The 17,264-nt window shown below is 33.2% G+C and overlaps 4 protein-coding genes across 7 annotated transcripts; 2 read left to right on the top strand and 2 right to left on the bottom strand.

The window, feature by feature from the left end:
- Positions 1–43: 43 nt before the first annotated feature.
- LOC111485020 (E3 ubiquitin-protein ligase EL5-like) lies at positions 44–586 on the bottom strand. Its single transcript, XM_023131711.1, has one exon. It carries the CDS (start codon positions 584–586, stop codon positions 44–46), a length of 543 nt encoding a protein of 180 aa, XP_022987479.1.
- Positions 587–2,902: 2,316 nt separating this feature from the next.
- On the top strand, positions 2,903–6,317 carry LOC111484882 (mechanosensitive ion channel protein 10-like). Of its 2 annotated transcripts, XM_023131518.1 has the most exons (7): positions 2,907–3,009; positions 3,094–3,152; positions 3,243–4,749; positions 4,844–4,967; positions 5,086–5,379; positions 5,451–5,653; positions 5,800–6,317. In XM_023131518.1, the coding sequence occupies exons 3-7, from the start codon at positions 3,335–3,337 to the stop codon at positions 6,071–6,073; spliced, it is 2,310 nt and encodes a 769-aa protein (XP_022987286.1). In that variant the 5' UTR covers positions 2,907–3,009; positions 3,094–3,152; positions 3,243–3,334; the 3' UTR covers positions 6,074–6,317. The 2 variants fall into 2 exon arrangements, with proteins under 2 accessions (XP_022987285.1, XP_022987286.1); XM_023131517.1 differs by having other exon boundaries at positions 2,903–2,980; positions 3,094–4,749.
- Positions 6,318–7,162: 845 nt separating this feature from the next.
- LOC111484883 lies at positions 7,163–7,765 on the top strand. Its single transcript, XM_023131519.1, has 2 exons — positions 7,163–7,605; positions 7,684–7,765. The coding sequence occupies exon 1, from the start codon at positions 7,217–7,219 to the stop codon at positions 7,595–7,597; it is 381 nt and encodes a 126-aa protein (XP_022987287.1). The 5' UTR covers positions 7,163–7,216; the 3' UTR covers positions 7,598–7,605; positions 7,684–7,765.
- A 3,846-nt stretch (positions 7,766–11,611) lies between these two features.
- LOC111484884 (protein ELF4-LIKE 4-like) lies at positions 11,612–13,529 on the bottom strand. Of its 3 annotated transcripts, none has more exons than XM_023131522.1 (2): positions 13,190–13,529; positions 11,612–12,265 (listed from the first exon to the last, which is right to left on the bottom strand). In XM_023131522.1, exon 2 carries the CDS (start codon positions 12,244–12,246, stop codon positions 11,902–11,904), a length of 345 nt encoding a protein of 114 aa, XP_022987290.1. In that variant the 5' UTR covers positions 12,247–12,265; positions 13,190–13,529; the 3' UTR covers positions 11,612–11,901. The 3 variants fall into 3 exon arrangements, with proteins under 3 accessions (XP_022987290.1, XP_022987289.1, XP_022987288.1); XM_023131521.1 differs by having other exon boundaries at positions 11,612–12,280; positions 13,190–13,526; XM_023131520.1 differs by having other exon boundaries at positions 11,612–12,285; positions 13,190–13,524.
- Between the last annotated feature and the right edge of the window lie 3,735 nt (positions 13,530–17,264).

Here is a 17,264-nt window from a genome sequence, read left to right as displayed (position 1 = left end):
CCATTTCAAGATTATGAACATCTTTTCTTTCCCAAAGAAAGTTTCAAACCAAGCCACCGGATTCCGGCAACCCATGCCCTGAATTCCCCTGTTGCTCCGCCGCGGTTTGGCGTTTGCTCAACCCCGGCACCGCCACCGGAGCACGGCAGAGGGGGCAATCACAGTGAGAAAAAAGCCACATATCTATACAACGAGCATGAAACATATGCAGACATCTCGGCAATTTCTTAACCTCTTCCCCCTCCTCAAACGCCGACAAACAAACCACACATTCATTCCCATTCCCTTCTTCTTCCACCGCCGCCGCTGCAGACCCCTTCTTGAACTTAAAGCTGCACAACAGATTCCTATTCGAGCTCTGCAAGCTACGGCTTGAATTCACCATCTCCGCATAACTTCCAGCCAGCGCCGGCGAAGCTCGGCCACGACGGTTGTCGGAACACCACATGATAACGATGAAATTGTAAAGAACTAACACAATCGCCGCCGTTCCGATTACCACAAGGCCGTAATACAACATGGGTAGGCTTGATTTTGCTGGATGATTCGTTGGTTGAGAAAAATGATTTGAAGCAGAATCACTCATTTTTGGATCCGAATAAGAAGAAGAAGAAGAAGAAGAAATCACAGAGATTTGTTTTGTGGGTTTTTTTGGGAAGAACAAGAAGAACAAGAAGAAGAACAATCATGGCGGATTGAATTAATATTAAGAAGGTTTTTAATTCATTGAATGAGATAAACTGTAAGATTCCAAAGAATGAAGACAAAACAGAGTACAATCAGAGGACAGAGAAACAAAATTGTTGATAAGAAGGAAGGAAGAAACCCATATTTTTCTCTCCAATTATTTCTTTTTTTTTTAATAATTGAATTGATTTATTCTAACTTTTTTGGTCTCAAAACGACAAGGAGTAGGGGCTAGAGAAGGCTTGGGAAGCAGAGGAAGGTTGTCGTTTTAATGGCGGAAAAGAAAAACAGAGGCGTTAGGCTGAAAATTTCCATTTATTAAGTGGATATTTGGTTCAGTTTAATTTAATGGAATACGACATGTCGTATTTTGTGTCCACTCTAGTAGGAAGAATAAAGGTCAACGTGACGTGAACCCACGCTAAAATGACGTGTCGTTTGGTCGAAGACGACAGGACCAACCGGCTTTAGTTTAATTTGGTGGTATTATTAATTTATAATTGCGAAAGGTTGACAAAATTTGTCCTAATCTACTAACCGCTTTCCAAAAATAATCAAAAATAATTTTTTTTATTTAGTTTGAATTTTGTTTAAAAAATTCAAATACTTTATTTAAATATTTGATGTATAATAGAGAAGTATTCTGATGCACATGACACATAAATATACATAAAATTTTCATTGCTTTTAACTATAACCCGAAAAAAGAGGGTTGGGTTGAGTTAACAATCCAACAACCCGAACTTTTGAGTTGGATCAACAAAAGCCGTCGATCCAGACCATGTACACCCCTATAAGACAATCCTCCACTTAACTATAATATTTTAAGTCACATTTTTTTATGGAGTATAAGGGTATATTGGTAAATATATCAATAATCCCGGACCTTCTTTCTTTGTGAGTTCCGAGAATACACCATTTAACAAATATGACATCTACAATTGAAAGACCTAAATGGTCAAATCTAGAATCAGTTGTTATAATCAATAGGTCTAAAAATCAGACTTAGGATAATAAGCTCATGAACTTAGTTTTACTTCACTGTTGAGAAACGAATCAAGACTTCTATCTCCGAATTTAACTCATATGTAACTCGTTTCTTTTTAGGTGTGAAGCAGTGTCAAACCAAAATATCAGAGGTTTGGTTATCTGAAGTGGATTATAAGTGGATGACAGACATGCTGCCACATTAATTAAGACGGGAAGCAGTAAAAGCAACGGAAAGAATTACTTGGATACCAGTAAGCGTAACTTAACCCCGCGCTCCAAGGGACACTCGTTCCAGAAGTCCAATAGAGGGTTACGAGAAATAACAAAAGTATAGCTAGATTAATTTTTGGTACATACCTTCAATCCAATGTTCGCTTCTCATGAGGGCTGGGCCTGTGACAAACGGGTTTGGGCCAGATGGGCCCAAATCCTGAAGATTAGGTCCATATTTCATAAATGTCCAAATTGGCCTGAAATTTACTAAAAAGCCCATGACCCAATTACCTTTTTGCCCTCTTAAATGTATCATAATATTACATACAAAAAATATATATATATATTACAGTTTTTAAAATTATGGCCTTTACAATACCTTTATTGCTATAAATTTTATTTTATTTTATTTTCGAAAAGGAGAATATTTTTTTTTTGAAAAAATAAAATTATATGAATAAATTAATCCACGACATTATTATTAGGGCACACGTGTGTTTTTCTTTTACAGAAAATAAATGTTTTTTTTTTAATTGTTGTTTTGCCAGGTGGCAAATCCAGTGTCTATAGTCCAATGCCAGACCTTTTTTCATAAAGCTATAATAAAAAACATAATAAATAAATAAATAAAAAAAAGCGAAGTAGTTGTTTAGAATTTATTTTGTATTTTCAATAAAATTTTAAAAATAGTTATTGCGGTTATTTTAATTATGGTTGATTTTGGAAATATGTGTGCTTTTTTCCCATAAAATTATAATAATTATTTAATAAAAATTAACAAATTTACTAGATAAAAATTCAGAAATTAAACTTATAAATAAAATTATTAATTTTATTTTGAAACTTTTGACTTAATTTAAATATTTTAAATTAAGTTATATTCAAATAAATTACTTAGGTGGAGCGATTTTTAATTATAATTTTTGTTAAAATTATAGGGTCAAATCCGTAATTTAGTTTTAGCTTATTTAAAAAAATAATTAAACCCGCGAAACAAGAATGGAACAGTCCAGTGCTCAGCTCCTTGCATCTTCCATGTTCGTCTTTGTCAAGAACTTGCGGCGCCCTCTGTTCCCCGTTTTTCTCACCTGTTTCCAACCACTGCATCTTCTTCTTAGAGTCGTATTTGTTCTTGTTTCAGTTTCGTGTCTGAAAGCAATGGAAAGTGGCCACTCTTATTGACTTTCCTTGTGTTTTCTGAAGGTATTTTCGAGGCGCGACAAGCGGTGTGAAGTCAGAATCCTAGAGTTTTTTGTTGCCAGGTTTTGAATATTCCTCTTGCTTTTTATGTGGCATTCAGCCATGTTTATCTGTTTGATTTGAACTTTGGTACTGTTTCTGTTGCATTTAAGGTTTTGATTTTGCTGCAATTTTGTTATGGCATGAAGTTGAACCTAGAATGTTATGTTAGTAAGAGGTTAGTTTAGAGGTGTGAAAGAAGAAAATGGCGGATAAGAAAGGAACGGAACAAGTTGTTTTACGGATTTTGGATGGCGAAGAAGGAGTCGATGCAAGGAATGGTCTCACTAATGGCTCTGTTGCTTCTTTTCCTGATTTTGAGTCAAAAGAAACTCGGAGTGTTAGGTGCGCAATCCCGCAATCCGTGGTTGAGAGCTCTCCTTCACACGAGATTTCCAGAATGAGTTCATTGAAACCTCCAAAAATTCCTGTCGAATCGGCAGTTCGGCGCCCATCATTTGCTCGATCTTCGTTTTCAAAACCGAAATCAAGACTAATAGAGCCGCCTTGTCCTGATGGTGCAAGTTCGGCAGAAGAAAATGCTCAAGCAAAATCAACATCTGGTTCACCATTCTCTAGCTCTCCGAAGATGGACTCACCAGCTAAGATAGCCACTGCGACTAGTCCTAAAGAATCTTTGAAGTCTGCTCCGATAACTCCTAGAACACCATTGGTTGGATCTACTGGAAGTGAGGAGGAAGATGATGAAGAAGTCTACAAAACTGCAGAACTGAAAGTGAAAGAAAAATCAAGGAAGAAATTGAAAAGAGCAGTTTTAATTGAATGGATTGCATTTTTGTGCATAACAGCGTGTTTAATTTCCAGCTTAACAATAGACAAGCTGCTGACTAAAGAGATCTGGGGATTAGGACTGTGGAAATGGTGTGTTTTGGTATTAGTCATTTTCTGTGGCCGTTTATTTTCACAATGGTTTATCAATTGTCTGGTTTTCTTGATTGAAAGAAACTTTCTACTTAAGAGAAAGGTTCTTTATTTTGTCTATGGGCTGAGGAAGAGTGTTATAGTTTTTATTTGGCTGGCTTTGGTTCTTCTAGCGTGGGGTCTATTATTTGATCAAAGCATCAAAAGATCTAAGAAAGTCAATGAGATTCTGAATTATGTTACACGAGCTCTTGCTGCTTCGCTAATTGGAGCAGGATTATGGCTGGTGAAAACTTTGTTGGTGAAGATACTAGCTGCTTCTTTTCAATGCACTCGATTCTTCGATCGAATTCAAGAATCAATCTTCCATCAATATATCCTGCGCATTTTATCAGGACCGCCACTGATGGAGATGGCCGAGAGGGTTGGGAGGGTGGCAAGCGCAGGGCAATTGAGCTTCAGGCATTTGAAGAAAGAAAGAGATGGTGGGAATGAGGGGAAGGAAGAAGTGATTGATGTGGATAAACTCAAAAAGATGAAGCAAGCAAAAGTGTCTGCTTGGACCATGAGAGGGCTTATCAATGTTATAAGGAGTTCAGGGCTGTCCACCATCTCTAATACAATAGAAAATTTTAAGGAGGAAGAGGGTGAGCAAAAAGACAAGGAGATTAACAGTGAATGGGAAGCAAGTGCTGCAGCTTACCAGATTTTCAGGAACGTTGCGAAACCTGGTAGCAAGTGAGAATTTTATCTTCCGAACGATCTCGAATTTCCCTCTCCATGGTATTCAAAGAATTTTGTTAACTAATGCTTTTAATTCGTGCCTGGTTAGGTATATTGATGAAGAGGACCTCTTTCGTTTTATGAACAAGGAGGAAATTGATAATGTGCTGCCATTGTTTGAAGGAGGGGTTGAGACTGGGAAGATAAAGCGAAAAACCCTTAAGAATTGGCTGGTAAATCTTTAGCATTTATCTTTTTGTTCAGAATAACTGAGGTCCTGTATTCAAATGCACAATTCTACGCAAACCACTAACAAACCTGGTCCTTAGAAATGTATTTTTGATGTTGTAGGTGAACGTTTATATCGAACGGAAGTCGCTAGCCCACTCATTGAACGACACCAAAACTGCCATAGAGGAGCTAAACAGGCTTGCTTCTGCATTTGTACTGATTGTTATTATCATTGTATGGCTACTTCTGATGGGTTTCTTGACCACACAAGTACTCGTCTTCATTTCATCACAGCTTCTGCTGGTGGTTTTCATGTTTGGTAACACTGCCAAAACTATATTCGAAGCCATCATATTCGTATTCGTGATGCATCCATTTGACGTGGGGGATCGGTGTGTTGTAGATGGTGTGCAGGTAACTTTCTCAACTCAGAATTTCTTGGATTCCATTGAATCAATCTCACCTGGTTTAATACTAACTTGCAGATGATTGTTGAAGAAATGAACATTTTAACCACAATTTTCTTGAGATATGACAATGAGAAAATCTTCTATCCAAATTCTGTTCTGGCCACCAAACCCATCAGTAACTTCTACAGGAGCCCCGAAATGAGTGATTCGATCGACTTTTCGGTTGATTTTTCCACATCAATTGAAAGCATTGGAGCCCTAAAAGCAAGAATAAAATCGTAAGTTTCATTCAGTTTCTCTATGCTAGTTGGTAAACTGCAAGAAAGAACCAAGCCTTGTGATTGAAAGATCTTTTATAGAGAGCATCTGTCAAAACAACATTTCAAAGTACCCATTTGCTTGACATAAAAGAATTGTTTCTCAGATATCTTGAAAGCAAACCTCAGTTCTGGCGGCCGAACCACAGCGTGATCGTGAAGGAGATCGAGAACGTCAACAAGATGAAACTGAGTCTATACATCAATCACACCATAAACTTTCAGAACTATGGTGACCGGAGCAGTCGCAGATCGGATCTAGTCTTGGAGCTGAAGAAAATTTTCGAAGATCTGGGCATCAAGTATCATCTGCTACCTCAAGAAGTCCAGCTCAACTATGTGAGTTCAATAGCTCCCATGGTTTCGACAACCTCGAGATGAAGGTTCGTTCTTTCCGCTCAGTTCATTTTCTTAACTCTCAAACAAAGTGGCTGGCTATATCATGTCCTGTTGATTCAATGGCTTTCATGGGAACAAGAGGGGTAGAGAAGATGTAGTTTCTGATTTGAGCTGCATCTCAGTAAGGAAAAGGAATTGTAAAACGTTAGTTGTTCTATACAAGTTTTGAATTTTAATTATGGACATCAAGAGGATGGATTACTAAATGAATTGCACTTTCTTTCTTCATCTTCAACCCATTGGGGACTGTTGTGGTTGAAGCTGCAGAATGTTGATTCACATTACAGACAAATATCATTTTTCGTACTCCAAAAATTATAAAAAGAAGACAATTCAGGTTTTGAACTAAAACTTAAAAATAATAATTTAAATTACAGTGTATAATTTACATTTTTTAATTATCCTATTTCATATTTTTAAAATGTGCAAAGATTGAAACTAAATTTTAGGATGGTTTTAGAGTTTCAGAGATTTGGTAGGTACGAAGTTCAAATTTTAGAAACAAAATTGGTAATTTAATCTAAAATAAAACTAAAAAAAAAAAAAAAAGAGAAAAAAAAGTAATATCTAATCATCACTTTACAGAAAAAAAAAAAAAAAAAAAAAAAAGAGAAAAAAAAGTAATATCTAATCATCACTTTACAGAAAAAAAAAAAAAAAAAAAAAAAAGAGAAAAAAAAGTAATATCTAATCATCACTTTACAGAAAAAAAAAAAAAAAAAAAAAAAAGAGAAAAAAAAGTAATATCTAATCATCACTTTACAGAAAAAAAAAAAAAAAAAAAAAAAAGAGAAAAAAAAGTAATATCTAATCATCACTTTACAGAAAAAAAAAAAAAAAAAAAAAAAAGAGAAAAAAAAGTAATATCTAATCATCACTTTACAGAAAAAAAAAAAAAAAAAAAAAAAAGAGAAAAAAAAGTAATATCTAATCATCACTTTACAGAAAAAAAAAAAAAGAAAAAAAAAAAAGAGGAATAGGATAAGGATATCCACCAATAAGGCATAGCGAAGTTGCCACGTCGGATAGCGATGAAGATTTCGAGCTGTCCCAAAATCTCTCCAGTTTCTACTTCCGAAACCAAAATCCCCAATTCCGGAAATTCGCAGAGCTTTCGAATCATCAATGGCTTCCACTTCTAGAGTTTCACTGGCCCTGCCATTGACTACCGCCACCCACAAGAGACTATCCAACCACGCCTTCTTCAATCCATTGCCTGCTTCTCCTTCCTCAAGGTATCGCAAGGCCATCGCCGCCGCGCCGACATCCAACGGGAGGCTCGTCGCAGTCCGATCGTCCTTAAAGGAGAAGGCCATCACTGGAGTTAGCGCCGCCGCTCTGACGGCCTCGATGGTGATTCCGGAGGTTGCAGAGGCTGCAGGACCTGGAGTCTCCCCGTCGTTGAAGAACTTCTTGCTCAGCATTGCTGCCGGTGGAACTGTGGTGGTGGCAATATTGGGTGCTGTGATAGGCGTCTCCAACTTCGATCCGGTAAAGCGTGGTTGAGTTGTAATTTTTTGTTTCCGCCTTCTTCTTCATCCATCATTTTTTGCTGCAAGCTGCTGAAAGTAATAAATGTATGGATTTAAACATTTCTTCTTTCACCTATAATTTTCTTCATTTCCTACTTCTCCTCTCTCTCACCTGTTTAATAGTCCATTCATCCATGGCGCTTTCATCATACATACATAATATATATTTATATACACACACACACATTAAACGGGACAACTAAATTTAACTTCGGATAAAAGTAAAGATGAGAAGAACTCAAGTTTGGAAGACAAGCAACTAAAATAACATTAAATTTAAATCAGAAAGCTCCTAGGAAAGAACGCGATGTTTTGAAGGAAAAGGGATACAAACATTTACAAATACCATCAATCAAAAATTTGAATTATAGCACGTAGAGATTTGAATTATAGCACGTAGAGAGACGAAGAATCTAACCCACTTCCTATGGACCCACATTAGTTGGGGAGTAGAACAAGCCCCATTTAATCTATTAATGTGTCAAAACCTTCCCCTAATAAAGTTCTAAAGCCTTGAGGGAAAACTTGAAAAAGAAAGCAAAGAAGACAATATCTGCTAGCGATGAATCTAGGTCGTTTCATCCTAAATTATATTCAAACAAAAACAAAACAATTTTCTTTGAATAAATGAAACTTGATTTTAGTACATCCAGAGAAAATTGAAATAATTAACTAAGTTCCATCAATTCAGTTTATGAGTTTGATATCAACTTCAAAGAAACCAATATCTACAACATTGTAAGAACATCAACAGTGCAGACAGAGGCATTTGAAGAAATGTGTTTGTGACAACATCTACAAGAAAGAAGAAAGTGATTTCCAACCTTCCAAACTGTAGAGGATGCACAGTTCATGTTGTCATCTTCCGACACAAAATTGGTTTTAGAAATAACCAATTTGCTTTATGGATGACTGAAATATATTACCTATTCGATAATGACATCGCTCATTTGAAAGAAAAAAAAAAGTCTAAGGAGCCATAATCAAAGTCTCGGAAAGGATTTTCAGTTCAAGGACAGAGGCATTAGAAGTGTGTTTGTGCAACCTCTACTTGAAAAATGGAAGGTATTTCCAGTCTTTCAAAATGAATAGAGGATGCACAATTCATGTTGTCATCTTCCGACACAAATTTGGCATAGAAGTATCCTATTTGCTTTATAGATGACAAAAGTAGATTGCCTCATGATTGATTACATGGAACATTAAATAGTCAGGATTAAGAAATTGTGGGATTCCAAACCGTGGACATGTATCCCCCATGTGTTACGCAGTGAAAAGAAAATAGTTTCACAAAGGATAATAGTACGGAGGAACTCCATTTCGTCATCCTCAGACACAGAGTTGATATAATATAACCAACCTGCTGTAAAGATGACAATATTGGACCAAAAATAGTATCAAACAAACCTCTCCCTCGTAATGGATTGCGAGCAGTGAAGAAAAATAGTTCACAGAATATTCAGTGCACAAAAACGATACATATGTGTAAGACGTCAAGGCAATGGATTGCGAGCAGTGATCAACCATAGCATATATTAACTAATTTGGTAGATTTAACTAATCAACTTCAATGAGATTAAGAAGTCTTTATGATTACTTGCAGCAGCAATTCGAATGGAAAACTGTGTAAAATAAAATCTCAATGCATAGTAAAAAATAGCTACCTCTTCACAGTGATAATAACATGAACGTATGCAAAAAGATCACGCAAGAGACACTAAACCTCTCCCTCGTAATCCAATTCCTAAACATTATAATATACGATCCTGACTGTTCTTTATCCTTCTAAAACAGAGCAAAGAAATCGAAATAGCCTTGGGACGTTGGGGAAGAAACATCGCATGTAAAACAACGCTCTCGTCTTCACAAACATTATACGAAGTTAATTTGGTTCACACGATAACATCCAAACTCTGTAGAAACTCTAAAAATCATCGTGGTAACTCAAAACAATAAATTAAGAAACAACAATTCATCTATGAATAAAGATTGATAAAGTTAAGAGAGCGAGAGAGCAGAACAGTGAACGAGAACTGAGTGTCGCTTTGATCTTCCTCGCGTCGCCGTAGTTTCGCGACATTAGAGCAAGGGATGGGGATTAGAAAAATTATTGCAGAAATGAGAAGATGGCCGCCATTGTCAAGATGGAGAAGGAGGGTTTTGGAATTACAGAAACCCTAAGATTTCGGTGGAGGATTATGGCGCAAATTGGGATTTTATAGGAATAAGGGAAAAACGTCTGAGGGGCGTTTTAGGGTTTTCATCTTATTTTATTAGAAAAATACCCCAATTCAAATCTAATTATAAATCCTTTTGGCGCTCTTTAATGTTCTGAAGTTCTATTTAACTTTGGCGCCAAAAAAAACGACAAATCAACAAAAAAAAAACGTAATCTTAAACGGGTGAAGAAAGTAACAGAATACATTGACTTAACTGTATCGAGACACGTGAAAACAAAAAAGCAAAATAAACTATAGAATAACAGCTATAAAATTTTGACAATGAAGTACAGTAGAGTTAAATGGTTGCTCGTAAACCTAGTTCAGTTGGAGCTAACTTCGAATGGTTTAATTCTATTTATTATTAATTAATTAATATGATATTGGATCCATAATAGGTCATTTTTTATTTTAAAAAATTAAATTTGAAAGGCACGTGGGTGGATTATTATTGTTTGATTAAAATATTCCAACAGCCATAGGCATAGTAGAACTCAAATAATTCAAACAAATACCCCTTTTCAATCTCTTTCCCAACCACTTTCCTCCGAATATTTTTGTAACCTTTCTTTACCATTCTATTTTAGAAGGAAACATCAATGCCAATAAATGTTCAATTAGGGGAACTATGTAAGCACAATTCTAATTGTTCGGTTCGGTTCGATTTTAACCTATCTCTTAAGTTTGATTATTGGGTTCATCCCTAATTTTCCAACAGATAAATAGATAAGACACTAATTACTATCTCAAACGTCGAATATTCGATCGGATGAGAACGATTCTTGAGAAGTTCAATTCAGAGTCGTTTTTTTAGTAGACACATTTAAATCCATGAGGCTAACAACGATATCTAACGAGTCAAAGCAGACAATATCTACTATACCGTTTGTTACAACTTGTACAAATCTAAACTTATTGACATTGGTCAATTCGAGTATAACTCAATAGATAAGACACTAATTACTATCTCAAAAGTCAATAATTCAGTCATCAACGATTCTAGTTCAAAACATTGAAAAGCATCCAATTCTTCGACCAAAGTAAAAAAAAAAGGTATAGTTAGATCTCTCAACTACACAACAAACATCATGAGAACAATTTATACTCTTTGAAACAATAAAATCAAGTTTGTATGAAAAGGGTCCACCAGAAAAAGGAAGAAAAAGACCAATGAAAAAGATAAAGAAGGAAATGAGAGGGTTGAGGAATCAAATCATTATCAAGGAAGTTTTGTAAGCTAAGAGAGAAAAAGAGAGTGGCTGAGGAATTTGAGCTCATTCCTAACCCACAAAACAGGCCCCTTCTTAAGGCACTTTGTCTTCTAGTTCAGAATGGCTTTGGATGTTTTCACATCTCTCTTGTCTCTTTAAATCTCAGTGTTTTGTTTGAAGTCCCCAAAGAATACTATAATTTGCAAAGCAAACCCCAAAAACAAGAGTCAAGAAAGCAAATGATCCTCTTCATTGTGATGAAGAACCAAACAGAAAGCCTCTGTAATAAAGCTCAATCATGGACAGTAAAGATCATTTACAGTAAACTTTCTGAAGAGAAAAGCAACAGAAGAGATATGAGTTCATAGCTTTCATAGAAGAAGACCCAAAACAGTAACCTATGAGAGTTCATAGCTTTCATGGAAGGGAAATTTGAAGCAGAAAGGTAAAAGGAAGATCAGATTATGGCCCAAATGATCCTTATTTCTTGTTTCATGTTAAAGGTTCAGTGAAAAACTAAAACAGGAAATAGGATTCTTTCAGGAACAAGGCATCGAATCAGATGAGAATTTGATGCTTAATTTCGTCAAGAAGATTCATAGTTAGGGCAGAATAGAAATTGAATACAGAATCAGGACAATTATTTTCTCTAAGCAACCCAGAAGAGTGATGATCAAGAACTAAGTAAAGCTAGATAGTTAAATCATACAAGAAAGTTACAGAGAATCTATGGATATACTAGCCTTCTTTTTTTTTTTTCTTGTTTTCCTTTGTTTTTTTGACAGAGACGAGAAAAGCCTTTTCTCCTCTCCCACACGCCAAAGAATGGAGAAGATGAATTTTGTGGGTTAGGCAGCCCTGTTTCTCTTTTGGCCTGCTTTTCCATCTGATTTCAAAGCTCCACTGGAATCACCTTCTGAAGAAACTTCCATGGATCTAGTGAAGGAACATGAAAGATCAGCATATAAGTCCACAACCCTCCTGATATTGTTGTTTAATTCTCGGATCAGACCCACATTTCTGTTAAGATTATCAGGGATCTTTGATTCATGATTCTGGTTTATCTCGCTGATGAGCAGCTTGTTTTGATCCAAGATGTTTTGAACTTGAACAAAATTCTTCTGAAATGTCTGTAAAATCTTGGTATCAATCTGTGCACTACTGCCAAGCCCTGAAAATGTGTCGCCCTCCATGCTTTTACAGATCAGGATTCTAGCAAATCAGAACCTTCTCTGCATCAGAACATGGAAGAACAATGGGAAGAAGAAGAAGAAGAAGAAAACCATGAGGAAAAGAAAACGACTGTTCTTGGTAATTCATAAATTTCTGCCTAACTGAGAACCCATAAATGTGAAGAAACATTTGGTAATTTTTTCTTTCTTTTTTGCTGTTAATTTAAGCACATGAGACAAGAACTGTAGAAAGGAATCATGACCTCCACGTTCCAGTTTTGAAACAGAAGAATCAGATAACAAAGAAGGAGGTTTTTAAGTATAATTTTTTTAATTGATGTATGATGAGATGGGGAAAAAGCAGAAGCATTTCCATAAAAGGGAACCTTTTTTAATGTGCTCAGAGGACACCCACCTAAGGCTCAGAGTTCCAAACAGGTATCCCAAAGACCCAAAAAAACCAGTCAATGATGCAGAAATATGAGCCCATGAGGGCACCTCAATAGAGACAGCATTATTAATCCTCTCGAATGCATACTCAACCTATAAACTCATCTACGCATTAAAATAAATACAAAATCTCAATTCGCACAACAAAAATCTTGAGATTAGGAAGGATTCTCGTCTCCGAATTCCAGAATCCTTCCCCAACCATCACAAATCCTTAATCCAGAAGCCAGAAACTTCAAATTGAACCACGAATTCCACAAAATCTAACCAAATCAGTTCCTATCAGAGAGTATACAGAATCAAAAACCTCCAAAACAAGACAGATGGATAAAATCAAGATCATTATCTAACAGAAACGCAAACGACGCATCAAACTGAAAAAGGAAACTCCCAAATCCACAAGTAAAATCGAAAACAGAAAGAACTAAACAGATTAATTATGAATTACTTTTGTAATCGTACACGAAGCAGCAGTTAGCAAAAGAGATTCAGAAAAGATAAAAACAGTTCGTACCTTGAAAATCTGGAGCATTATATTCGGAGAGAAGAAGACACACGGATTGAAATGAGAAGACCTCACAAAAGAAGAAGGTCCCAAGGACGAGGAGCAGTATAAAGAAGAAGAAAAAGGGGGAAAACAAAATCAAAATACACAGAAATCCAAAGAACAATGGAAAGAACAAAAAAAAAAAAAAAAAAAAAANAAAAAAAAAAGAGGGATCGCCGCTTCAATCGAATCTCCCGAACAGGCCCCCTTCTGAATCCTTGAGAATTACAATAGATAAGAAAAAAAAAAAAAATAAGGCTTTAGAGAGAGAAACTGAAAGAGGGAAAGTGAGAGAAACAGAAAGAGAGAGGAATATATAGGATTTGACAGTCACGCTCCAACCAAAAATAAATAAACTCTAATTTCTTTTTTATAAATATAGATCCATCCTTCATAAATAATTGAAACTTCCCTGATGTTCGAGAAAAAAAAAATAAAAAATTAAAAAAATGGATAGATACTGTTCAACCATTGTACTCTCCTGTGTCCATGCTAAACTATTTACCACATTTGTTCGAGACAGGGAACAACATGGGTCAGTTCCTAATAGATGCGTCTGAACAAGTCAAGATGGTTAATGCGTCTCGAGACAGGGGATGACATCACAATGCACGGGTCGTGTTGTTGAAAAACGAGATGACCATGAGATGCGACGTTGTTGTGTCGCAACAATTGAACATGCATGCACTGACGATGTTGTATTGGCGAAAGCAAACCTTGCCGACAATCTGATGAAGCCATAAAATTGGGTTAAAAATAAATACGGGGTCTAAGTTCCCTTGAGACTTATCTCGTGAGTATGTGAAGATCCTGACCTATTTTTCGGTGCTAAATTTGAAATATTTTAAATAATAAGAAAATTACATTTAAAATGGTAAATTAAAACCATTTGGACAATTTCATACAATATCTTATTTATTCCAAAAAAAAAAAAATAGTGAGATTTAGAACTCAAAAAGGGAAAATAAAAGAGAAAACGTATCCACGTGTTTATTTATTAGTTTGATTATTTATTTATTTATTTATTTATTTATTGCAGTTTGATTCGGGGGGTTGGAGCTACAATCCAGTGTGTTTCGCTCAGATGCAAATCTGGGTGTGTCCACGTGGAAATTAATATGGACGAGGGTATAATATTAAAATATCTGACAAAGCAGAACGTGGGGCCCACGGTAAAAAGAGTTTGGAAAGCACTTTAAAATGCTCCCATGTAATTTCCTTGGAATTTGTATTCTGAATTTCTGAATATATATATATATATATATATTTATTATTATTATTATTATTTAAATAATTTTCATGAATTTAATTGGAAGGGAGGCGGATATTAATTATTCGATGGGACGTATCGAGTTATTGTCTTTTTATTTATTTATTATTATTATTATTATTATTATTATTATTTTCTCTAAATTTATATGAGCTATGGACCAGGTGTTTACTTTTTCATCTTTAATCAATTATTATTATTTACTTTAAAATAAAAATAATTTATATGAGTTTTATTATCTTTTAAAAATTTCTTAATTTGACTCAAAAATTAAAAAAAAAAATTCATGTGAAAACTATTATAAAAAAAAAGTTATGAAAATAAAAGCATATTTCAAAAACTAAATAAAAACTCACAAATTATAATATATTCTTCATTTTAGTTTTTTTTTAGGATGTAAAAATTATTTTTAATAAAGTATTATTTTATAATACTTGTGGATTTAATAGTGTAATTTAAAAATATATTTAATTTTAAAATAATTATTTCATTTGTTTGACCAATTAGATCCATTAGGAAATAAACTAATATTTTATTAATAATCATGTGGATTAAATTAGATTTTAACGACACTAATCATGTTTATCATCTACCCATGCGAAATTTCCTGGAAATTTGTTAACTTTAATAAATAAATAAATTATATATATATATATATATATATATATATATATATATATATATATATATATATATTGGTTAATAAAGATTCAATGTCTCGGGTCAACGGTGTCATTTTTATTAATTAGTACATATTAACATTAATTAACTTACTTAAACGAACATAGTTCAACTAATTTAGATAAACATCCGTTTTTCAGATTTAGTTGTCAGTTGTCAATTGTTATTTTATTATTATTATTATTTTAAAAAAATAATATTTATTGACGATGCAGGTTATATAATATCTAAAATGTCATAAATTTCAAATATCAAATATTTAAAATGATGACACATTATTAAAAATCTTAAAAGTCGGGTAAGATAAGATAATTTTTTTTTTTTTTTTTTTGGTTNTTTTGTTGGTTGGGTTGACCCGACAAAAAATGTCAATCCATAAACCGACTACAATTTTTTTATTTTTAAAAAATTTAACACAAATGAAAAAAAAAATCTAATCTATACATTAATTAAAAAATTGTAATAATGGAAGGAAAAAAAAAAAAAACTTATCCAACCAATATCTTAAATTCATAATTATTTAATTATTTAAAGTTCGGGAGAAAAAAATATATAGAGAATAAAAATGAGAATAAATTAAATTATATATTAGTTCAAAATAAATTATTCTGGAATCTTCTTGATGCAAAGCAAAAATTAAAAAATAAAAAAGCCAGAGAAAATCAGAAAAAAAAAAAAGAAAAAAAAAAGAATCGGAATATAAATATGAGAAATTTAATTGCATCACGCCAAGCATTTTTCCTCTTTTTTTTTTTTTTTTTTTTTTTGTTTTAANTTTTTTTTTTTACTTATCCATTAGAGTTTTGGAGTGAATTGGAGTGAATTTTCGTAAATGCCCTTGATTTTACTTACATAAATCGCATTAATCATAAAATTAAAACTTTATCCAATTTACATGTAAATTATTGGCATAATTAAAAGTTTAAATTTATATATATAATATTGGTATAGTTTATAGAATTAGTTTTAATGAGTATTTTTTTAAAAAAATAAAATTTGTTAGTAAATTAAATTACAATTTCAATTCTTCAAATTTTGAGATTTGTTTATTTCATTTTTAAATTAAAAAAAAAAAAAAACTTTAATGTTAATATTTCAATTTGGTGTCTAATAAATTCAAAGTGAATTAAACCATTTTTTAAATTCTGTTTATATAAATTTAAATTTCATGAAGGAGAACTTATTAGTTAATAAGTAATAATTAATATGATTAATTTTTTATTTAACTATTGAGTTTGTTTAGATAATGTGTTAATTTATTCATTAAATGCTAAAACAAAGAGTCAATTGACGTAAAGAGTAGTTTTAATTCTTAAACCAATATTTATATAATTTTAAATCAGTTAAATCATAATTAAAAAATGATTTGATTGTGTATTTTTTATTTTGTATTAATTTTTTAAAACAAATAAAGCTTAGATAAATACTTAATAAAAGAGGCCAATAATAAAGACACCTTGGAAATTAATTCTAATAATTCCAAGCCAATTTCTCAACCCGAACCCTATTTCTTCTTTTTTTTCGATTTCACGAACATTTTTTAATATAATTTAAATGACAATTCTCAAATGCATCTCACGAGATTGGTATGAGTACTGTAATTTACGAGTTAACATTACTAACTCTTCACAGAATTATCAATTTTACATCGCCTATTGTTGTAGTTATTTCTACTTTTGATGTTACCACGATAGTGTTTCTTAGGGTAATCAAGATTACGTTTAATAACGATATTAAATGTCTTTTAATCAATTATAAAGTCAACACGACCACTTTTGTCAACCATTTGAAAAATCAATAGAAGCGTACAAAAAGAAACTTATTAGAGCATTACAAATGCAATACTTTTAAGATTAGGTTTAAGATTAATATAATTTAACGAAATAGAGAGTTTTAAGATTAAAATTGATACAACCCGGACACATTTAAAGTGTCTATTTTTTTTTTCTCAAAGAATAATAGGCTAATTTTAGGCGTAATTAATATTGGGAAAATAAATGTAAATGACTTTGGGTTTCCAAAGAGGCAGAAATGAAAAATAATTTCTCTCATCTTTTTTGGGTTTATGTAAAAATACAAATATAAAATTTA

The sequence above is a fragment of the Cucurbita maxima genome, unplaced genomic scaffold, assembly GCF_002738345.1.
Source record: "Cucurbita maxima cultivar Rimu unplaced genomic scaffold, Cmax_1.0 Cma_Scf00010, whole genome shotgun sequence".
NCBI classification, from domain to species: Eukaryota; Viridiplantae; Streptophyta; class Magnoliopsida; order Cucurbitales; family Cucurbitaceae; genus Cucurbita; species Cucurbita maxima.
The sequence above is the reverse complement of the archived record's forward strand: the minus strand, read 5'-3'. Positions and strand labels throughout refer to the sequence as shown.